Genomic DNA, 10,138 nt, shown 5'->3' on the forward strand with positions numbered 1-10,138 from the left:
AACAAGATTGTCACATTTGGGAAAATGACTGAATGACTTAAGACAAGACTTGACATAAGGTGACAAGTCTCTTACACAGTCTTATTTTTCTGATTCTAAGCTTTTGCATCTCAAAATAAAGTACTGTGAGTATTTTTTTCAGAAGTTACTTCCCATGGGAGAACCAGAAAGGGGAAGCTACTGCAGATCAGAACACAAATTCTGTTAATGAAACTTCTCAAAACCCACTAGTTTGTGTGAATGAGACCATTTTCAAGTCAAATTCCACAAGAATAAGATGATCCCTAAATTTGAAAGTAGAGAGAGGTCTACCAACAGAGAAAACAAATAATTTCTCTAACTGGCAGAATCTGGCCATTTAGAATCATGTGTGTATGCTTAACACTGAAATTGTGCATATGAGGAAAAAATGAATTAGCATGTGCAACTCAGAGAATTTTAAATGGATACAGGCAAATCAGATGTCAATTATTTAAAAACCTGTGATTTATCAAAATCTGAGCTCCCAAGTTAGGGGTTCAGTTTCCTCCTCTTTTTAGTATGAGGCTTCTGAATAGATGTAATTAAAAACTTATTCCATATTTAACTAATTACTTTGTGTTTAAAAATAATGTTTTAAAGAACAAGTCCCAGCATTAACGGAAAATTTTATTTTTAATATTTAACATGATCCTTTTTTTTTCACTGTTGAAAGAATTAACTCCTTCCCAGGAATCCTTTCTCTGAAAACTCTTCCCTCAAGTTCAGATTTTTTTCATATTATCTCCAGCAGTTATGAAGTTCACAAACTTACAGAAGAAGGAGCGGAATGTGAATTCTGAGGAGATCTGATTGCAGGAGGTACACCCCGCACTGGACTAGAGCCGTTTCCACCTTGATACTGTAGAGAAGATATGACCCTACAATTAGTCAATCTTCTTCTCAAAATACATCATACAACTACTGCATGATACAGCTCATGTACACACAGAATTTGTAAATCAGACTGTTATTACTTTTATTCATGTAGCCTCTGGCCATTTAAAGAACTTAATGAAAGAAATTGTTTTTTGTGTATTAGCTCAGGCTGTACCAAGAGACCTCTACATCCCTACTTCAAGGTTTAATTAATACTCATAAAACTTATATAAAGAAAAAAAGTATCCTCTCAAGAGGCCTGTCCATTACAAGCAAAATTTTTTAACATCCAAAAAAGGTAAAAGTAAATTTTAAAGCTAAATTTTACAAACACACAAAAACCTTACCTCAAAATAATCACTTATCTTGTGACCACGTCCCCCAATATTCTTTCCTGAAACAAATATATTCACACATTAGAAGTGATTAACTAAATTACTTACAGATATATGTCTCACATTTTTACCTATTCGGTAATTATAGCAAAGTCTTACCACTTGTTAATTGCTTTTCTTTGCTGTGTGATCTCCCTATGTATATAATTATGGGACTGGCCACGAAGAAATTTGCATATTCCATTAATTGAGAAATCAGAAATTAAGTCACACTTAAATTCCTAAACTATATCAGTGCAGACTTACCAGTAAGCCTCAACCACCTCTAAAGAACACAAAATTCATGCTTCATCCTACAGATCAAACCTTTAGCTCTAAGTTCCTCCTCTTTTCAAGGACTATCTCAAAGTTCACCCACTTCGAAAATATCAAATTGACCAAGTCTGATAACATTTTATGCTTCAGGTGAGTTATTGTGCACAAATCTTCAGCCCAAGGATTTCCCTATATGCCAGTAACAGCGTGGGCATAGAGGATAAAAAGTATTTCCATTCCTAGAACCTGATTCTGAATCAGCTAACTCACAGGGTTAACTAGGGAGATAGAGCAAAATTTGAGAGTAGAATTTATTTTATCTTAATCAGTATCGAGACTTCAGGAGCATTGGTGTGTGACCCAGAACCAGTATTCCAGAGATCACACCCATGCCTTACCCAATGGCATAAATGCTTTAAATCTTAAGACTGTATTTGTTTCCTGAATAGGTCAGATTACCTGTTAGGAGACACTCCTGGAAGTGTTCAAGGTCAGGTTGGATGGGCCTGTAAGCAACCAGATCTAATGGGAGGTGTCCCTGCACATGGCAGAGGGGTTGGAACTAGATGATCTTTAAGGTCCCTTCCAACTTAAGCAATTCTGTGGGTCTGTGATCTTGAATATGGACCACTGTTAAAAGGTTTTTTCTTTATAGAAATAATTTTTTTGCAATAAATTAGGAAGTAATTAGCAAACTTCTTAGCAAAGATTTTTAAGCTCAACTATTGCTTCAGCCCTGAATAATTTTTTTCTAGTCCAATGTGTCTCTTTATCTTCAGGACTGCATAACTTTGTGTCACTAAGAAATACCATGAAGAAACAGAAACACTTGGCAGCCCTTTTTGTGTTATGACTTTTAACAGAAATGTTTAGATAAAATAATTAGAAGACCTAGAAGAGCACACAGCTAGCTCTTCCAGTATTTACCCACCTAGGCTGCTAATCACTGACCTCTGGCTGTTCCTTACCTATCCTGTAATTTTGCTAGTGACTTCTGTCTTCATGCCTCATTGTCATATATCACTTTATCTAATTAAAATTTGCTTTCAACCAGATAAATGAGACAGACTGCGTTACTTTTCAGTACAGAAAAATCTATTCTATGTCACGTTACAGAACTCTGCACTGAAGAAATACATAAAATTCTTTTGGCATAGCCAATTATGAATAGATTTACACTGATTTTATCTCACTTTCCAATTACCTCCATGTTCTAAACAACACTCTTCTTCATCATCTATGGATTATTTGCAAAATAATAAATAATAAAACTATAAAATATCTAGGTATGCAATATGCAAGAGATGGATCTCTTATTCCCTTTTTCAATAAACCAGCAGTATTTGCTGCCCTACAACTGTCCTGTGCCACTCCAATATGCTGCAGTTTTCTACGGCAGTTCCTTGAGAATATTGCAGTGCAGACTATTCAGTTTCACTGCTGCTCACAGTAAAATAGTAATTATAAGACATTATAATAACATTGTCTTTGCCAAAAAGTTCAAAAAATTTTGATCACCTCTAATTTCAACTCTCATCGATACCAGGAAGAACAGGCTACTAGAACAATGCAAATAAGAAATTTCAACCAAGTTGTCTGAACAAAATGGGTCTCTATGAAGCAACACTTACAAAGAAATTAATTTCAGTGAAACTACATAATTCTTCTACTAATAGTATGTTGCATCATGAAGACTTCCAGATATTGGAGCCCATTGATGTGTATCTGAAGTGGTGTTTCCTAGCTCTACTAAGAATTAAAAAAGGCTAATACAGATGTTATCAAAACTGTTCCCTCTCCCCTTTTGATGAATTTTTGTGTTGAAGCTAAATTTCCACAATGTCTCCCCCAAAAGGCACAATAAAGAGAAGAATGACAAAAACTATGCTTTATAAGTATTCAGTTGGAAATAGTCTTATCCCAGTTTCCCCGTTTCTCTAGATAACTACACTGTACAATAATTCTCAGAAGAGGAAGAATAAAATTTGATTTTTAAATAAACCTGAAAAAAAAGCAATCAAGATATTATAATCTGTAATCCCTTTTCCCCCTTACCTACTGAAAAGAAATACAAACCACAAAGGTATTTTGGATGAGAGGAGCTGCTACAATTCTTAAAGAATAGAGAGCTGTATCATAGCTGCAAGTTACACATGCAGTAGCACACAATTCTTATGGGCAGTTACCAGCCCAGGTCAGGTTTTACTTGCACATCCCTTCTAGTGACAAATGAGGGGGGAGGGAGGATTCATGATTTATCACCCAAAACCCAACATTTGTCTTATGCAAAAGACAAGCAAAAATACAGAATTTTTAAGGCTAATAGGCAAGACTTTGTGCATTGTAATTGTATTAATTACATGCAGTAACTATCTAATTCATTTGTTTACCTTGGCTGCTTTCACTCTGAGTATCTGCTTTTCTTTTTCTTCCTCTGGAAGGTTCTGACTGTTTCTTCTCTGGAGTCTACAAACATCAAAAAGAACATGATCCAACAGCAGCTCTATTTATTTATATTATTACCATATTGTTGTGAAATAGGTTTAAATCGTCATTCATAAAACATGACTTCACAATTCAGCAGGGATGTAATTTCAGATTGCAGTTAAGTAGGTAATACGATCCTTGGTCAATCAGATAAATACAAGCTAGAAAAGGTATTTAAGAAAGTGATAAATAATTCTTAAATAATTTCCCAAAAGGCAACTCTACATATTAATTGTTAAGCCTTATACCTTTTTATACCTGTTATACCTTATACCTTATTATACCTTTTCATTCATTCTGGGGTTTATGAACATCCAGTTTGGTTTCGCTTACGGCTACATTTTACCTGTGAGTGTTTTAAAGCTTAATACTTAGTGAAATAAGCTGATTCTTGATAGTGTTTTCTACACATTGCCACAGTATATCACAAAGTTCCAGTGCTTCAGTAGGAAGCAAATAACACCATTGATTTTCAGAAGTGCAAAAGTAATCTCCAAAATAATATAAACTGTAGATTTCTAGAATCTCCTTAGGATTAAAAAAATATAAAAATTAAAACAGAGGAAAAAAAACAGAGCAATTGCTCAAAATTTGAGTATCTATCCACTTGAAAAGTAGTGTTGTTTCTGTTTTATTCCGGAAATATTATATTTAGTTGCCTAGAAACTACAACTGTCATGTACAACATAAATAACAAGAAAGGGATGTGATCAGAAACATCTCTAAATTATATTTGCTCTCCCTTGATCTGAGAATTCAAGCCAGTTAGTCTCCCCAGTGTAAGTTAAATTCTACAAGCTGCTTTGGTTCAAGGAAAAGATACTGCAGCTGTGTTTGTATTCAGCCTCTAATCAGTCTCATACCAGTTGCTGAAGAAAGCACAGAAGCCATTACATGAACTCTTGGTTTTACAGTCAAGAAATCAATGGTCCCTAATATCTCAGACTAAATTTGAGATCAGTGTTTTATTTTTCACTGTACCATCTTTTTATCACTTTACTGTATTTGTCATTTTGTGCTCCAAGTGTTCCTTCTCAACATAGCAAATTATTTCAAAATTCAAATATCAAGTCATCACTAAAAGCATTTCAAATGTTTCAGTTCAAAAACCTTCATATTGATATCTTAAAATATAAATTTACTGCAAATATCCTATTTGTTTTGGCAAAGAATGAATGAATGTTCCTCACAATTTGGCCAGAAACTGACATTTTTGCTAGAAATTAATTTCAGAGATTCCAAGATTTGCATTTCTACTTTTTTCTTTCCTTCTGATATCTATTGTAATACAACAGCTCTCCCAGCATCAAATGATTGCACTGCCACCTCTATGAGTCTTTGTATTTCTACACTACCAACCACAAGAGGCATTCCCTATTACCATGAAACCTTCATTGTCACACCATTAAAAAAAAAAAAAAACAAACTCCAAAAAAACCCCACAACTTGTTCTCAATATTAAGAACAGAAGTGTACTTTTTATAAGATGACAGTATATAAGTAACCAGATGTTATTTTAAGAACAAAACTCTAAAAAATTATTAACATATTTGGTATTACAATTACAATTCAATTTAAGTGAATACAACTGACAACTTCTGGAAATGGCTCCAGAAATCATATTCCATTATTCAATGTCATTAAGACTCATCTTTCAGAAAACACAACAAACCTGGAGCACTATGCACTGGAGATCTGTGCAGGGATTTTCTAGAAAAAAAGTCTATTTCCATTTAAGAATACAAGTTTTAGAATATTAAAAAAAAAACACCAAACAATAAAAACCAAAACCACAAAAAAACCCCAACACAACCTTAAAAAAAAAAAAAAAAGCAAACAAAAAACTGTCCCTACCCAGAAGCACGGCTTGGGGTTAAAACACTGTGCAGACTGAATATATGGATTGGACTTTCAAACTTACATGCCTTGGGAAACCTTGTCCCTGTATCTCCTGTATAAAACTGTAAAATTGTATTTTACTAAAAAAAAAAGTTATTATACATAAAAACAGCGTTTTGAGATCACTCAACTACACATAGACACATTTTTATGTCAAAGAACTGCAGTGATGCATCGCAACCTCCAGGCTACTGCAGCACACTTCCACTCCCACACCAACATCAGAACTGCATCACTGTAACACTGCCTCAAGTATTTCTAGGAAAAGCCATGAGGAAAAACAACAGGCAGCCACTCTTCTGGTTAAGACAATGGAAAGAAAAAGCAGCTGGGAAAGGCAAGGGGAAAAAAACATCACAAGGACTTTTTCAAAGAGGAAAACGAAATCACACATATAGAATATTCATTTAGAAGGTACCATGGGAAACCAACTAAATTCAGCCCAATATAAAAGCAAACATCAATGTTTCACAGTGACTGAATGAAAAATCAAACCCCAAAATAAAGCTTTAACATGTGAAAATAATGTCAAAAGCACATTTTTAACAACTCTCCCTCCAGCATGACATATGCAAACACAGGTCTAGCCTGGGCTAGAAATACACTCTCGCCTACAATGGGAATCATCTTACTGATGCAATATGTGATGTACACAAGCAAAATTGTCAGAGGGACTCACCAACTCAAAAATAGGTAAATTCTAAGAACTGCATTACTGCAACTACATCGGTGCTGGTCACTAAGAGGAAAATTTACTCCAGGATGGTCTGCACTCTGCACATTAAAACCTAGTAAGAGTATGAATTCTTTTTTGGATTACAAAGTGGTATGAGGTAAGAAAATACAGTGACAACTGCAGCTTTTACAAATGTATATGATAGCTACTGTCTGACCTTGAAGTAAATCCATATTTTGAAAGAAAACATAGCAAATTAGTTTCTAGAGTATTTTCTAAGATGCAAAGACTAGTTGAAGTTTACCTGTGCTGATGAAAATCTTACTGCTTACTAGACAAAATACAGCAAACCAATTAAGAATTTTCAGCTCCAAAAGCTGTATATACTCTCACACTATGACTACATGTATAATAAAGCAAAAGCAGCTAGTTTCATGACCAAAAATCCAAAGAAACTTTTATGAAGTCGTGTTGACTTCTCCAAGAGATGGCATATTTTAGTAAGGTATGCTTTTTCCTATCTAACTGTGCATTTTGTATTTTACTTTAAAAGCTTCTATATAAAATAAGGCATCAAAATGGAATAAATATTACTTGATAGCACTAAAATTTTGAAGTAATAATACATCTTCCCCATATACTTACCTCTGATTCTTTATCACTTAAAGATCCCAAGCTTCCAAAACTGTGATTTGAACTTTCATTATTTGTTGAGGCCTACCAAGACAAATAAAATACTAAACATTATATGCAGCTTTATAAAACAGCTAATCCACTACTAGCATTCACATTTAAAGAAGTAATAGTAATGAAATGTAATGCTTTAAAGAAAAAAAATTATTATAGAGCACTGGTGATTTGCAAGGGGGTAAGAAGTTTGACAGGTGGATGTTTTGACAAGACAGAGTAAATTCTGTATTTCGATTGCTCTTAAGCAAAGTAGAACTCTAAAACATTTCAATCTGGTTTGATTGAAACGTATTATTAAAAACCCTATGAAATTATTCCACAGAATGGGCATATAAAGCAAATATGGCTGAAAGTGCTGGAGACAACTAAAAATTTTCATTTTCCAAAGAAGATACTAGGCTCTGGCAGAGATTATTTTTTAAATCCATTCAATACAAGAAAATTACAACCTATTAACAGTATTATTCTACATTCTTAAAACAAATCATTTTCCCCCAAAGTAACAAAGTTTTTTCCCCAACAATTCCAAAACTCTTCAGCAAGACAGTAGACTTTTAAAGTAGTAGTCTCAATTAGTAAATCTCAATTTAATTACTAAAAAATAATTACTTCGACTGTTTCCAAAAATAACCAGTAAGTGCATCTGCAACCTCTGTATTGTCTTGCTAGGTTAGGAAAATGCAGATTTGGTATGTGTGGCTGTGGGCATGAGGCAAAAAGGAAGTCTGGCTAGGCAATAGTATTCCAAGACAGGTCTTGAAAGCTGAAGTTAGTAACTTAAACAGAATTTGTAATAAAGGCAAATTTATTTTGCAGGTGTATCAGCTGAAGGGTGGTATATGACACACAGAAGGTAATTAATTCCCACTATGTTCACAAGGTTTTTCCTCACATTTTGCATCCTGGTTTAGATACTAACAGATAGACTAGTGAAAGTCTACAATGAAAGTAGTTAAAATTCCTATAAATGTCTGGAAAAGTTGAACAAATTTGGCTTTGTTAATCTAAATACATTAGTCTTCAAACAAGCATAATCTTAAAAACAGAGGTCACACCAGACTCCCTGTGTCCATTTCAAGCCAAGCTTTAAGTAGCTGGCCATCTGCAGAAGGGAAAACTCCACTTAAATACTGGGAAAAACTTCCAGTCTCTGATCACATATGCACTAGAGCAAAACCAGAAAAGAGCCTGTATAAGCCCATTCTTTGGCATTTTTAAGAACAATATGATGTCCAAGTCATAGACAGGTGCAGGATAAACAATTCCATCTCAAAGCAAAATAACAGACTAACAAGGCTTTTTCCAAGAGCCTCCTCTAGCACAGTACTTTCACAAGTAAATCACATGGGCAATATATGAATGAGAGAATGTGAGATAAATTAATATTTCAAAGATGGCAGGTTTGGATGACTGCTCTTAGAACTTACTTTAGCTCCAACACTGCAACTTCCAGTACTCCCAGTGCTGCCACTTACTACTCCTGTAAATCTTGCCTCTAACAATTCTTGTCTTCTTGGGTCCAGGCTATGAAGCTCATCCATTGCTCCTAAAAGAGATAGATAAATTAATTATATTTCTTACTATTTTACCAAAAAAAGCCAAACGAACCACTGGTCTATACAAATAAATTATTTATAATCTCAACTTGAAAATTACTCACCACCTCTTACTTAATAATGACTACACTCATATAATGAATAATGAATTCCAGAAAATCTGGGGAAAGTTCTGTGTATCAGAATAGCTTTCTCTATTCTGGTGAAAATTAGAACCTGTTAGAGGCATGTAAGAGACATGAAGTCTGTAGCTTGAGATTTATAGATTAAAAACTAGCCAACAGGAGCAAAGTAGTTCCCAGCATAAAACCCCTCAATTCTGCAATCCCTTTGTTTTCCATACTGTTTAAATTGTTTACGCTATCAACGTATCAACGTCCAAGACAAACAATTAAGAATCACAGGAAAAAAAGGAAAATCTGAAGGTAGACCGCAGTCCCCAACACGTGCGAGGGAATGTAGGGTTATATGGAGGCTCAAAGGGCAGCAAAGGAAGAAACAGGATCAGCAATACGAAAGGAGTCAAGAGTAACAGAGACCCTGGCACAGGTGGTGCTTCCGCAGAGCCCTGCTAAACGGGGTAAAGCAGTGCTGCTGGCACCGGCAGCAAGGGGAAGGTGGAAGGAAATGGAGGAACAAAGGAGGTTCTGATGAGCTCAGCCTACATGAGTAGGCTGCAACATGATGTGCAGCTTTCTAATTTGTATTTTAATCACTTATGGCTGTTTAATGAGACTGAAAGATGATCTAGACAAATAGTCTTCCGTATTTACAGAAACTGCATTCTTTGTTTTTATCTTTTCAACTACTTGAATATTCAATTTAACTTCAATTGGAAACATTTCAGCTGCTTTATTTTAAGATATTTAATGCCAAAGTCTTTATGCATTATTTTAATATCATATCCCTCAAGTACCATATAAAGTTATACAGCCTCATGTTTTTCACCTAAGACACAACAAGTTATGCTTTTCAGTCCCATAGGACAACACAGCAGTTCAGAAAGGACTGCAAGTAATAACTATGTATATTCAAACAGTGATAGAAAAAAAGTTTTAGAAATTCCCTTTTAATGAAAACTACAGTTGGCAAAGTTTAAGTGCTCCTATGAATTTCTACACATCAGCTAAGCATCCTGACAACCAAGGCATCAGCATAGCTTTCCTTGCACTTAGTAAGACATGAGAGTTTCTTATACAACTCTCTGCTATCTCACAGATCTTTAACATTAAAGAACTAGACAGACCTTTCTGTACCACACATTTTGGCCCCTCCTGGCCATA

General features: G+C 34.7%; 1 protein-coding gene across 1 annotated transcript in view; it reads right to left on the bottom strand.

Annotated features, from left to right (window-relative positions):
• TLK1 (tousled-like kinase 1) overlaps positions 1 to 8,841 on the bottom strand; it is a 36,675-nt gene extending 27,834 nt beyond the window's left edge. Inside the window, exons 1-5 of the mRNA XM_009996141.1 lie at positions 8,727 to 8,841; positions 7,255 to 7,326; positions 3,938 to 4,013; positions 1,245 to 1,291; positions 794 to 880 (exon numbers count right to left, since the gene is read on the bottom strand). Of these exons, the coding sequence (XP_009994443.1) occupies positions 794 to 880; positions 1,245 to 1,291; positions 3,938 to 4,013; positions 7,255 to 7,326; positions 8,727 to 8,840 (396 nt within the window). The 5' untranslated portion in view covers position 8,841. The remainder of the gene's footprint in view (positions 1 to 793; positions 881 to 1,244; positions 1,292 to 3,937; positions 4,014 to 7,254; positions 7,327 to 8,726) is intronic.
• Positions 8,842 to 10,138: the final 1,297 nt, after the last annotated feature.

The sequence above is a fragment of the Chaetura pelagica genome, unplaced genomic scaffold (genome assembly GCF_000747805.2).
Source record: "Chaetura pelagica isolate M959 unplaced genomic scaffold, ChaPel_1.0 scaffold3, whole genome shotgun sequence".
NCBI classification, from domain to species: domain Eukaryota; kingdom Metazoa; phylum Chordata; class Aves; order Apodiformes; family Apodidae; genus Chaetura; species Chaetura pelagica.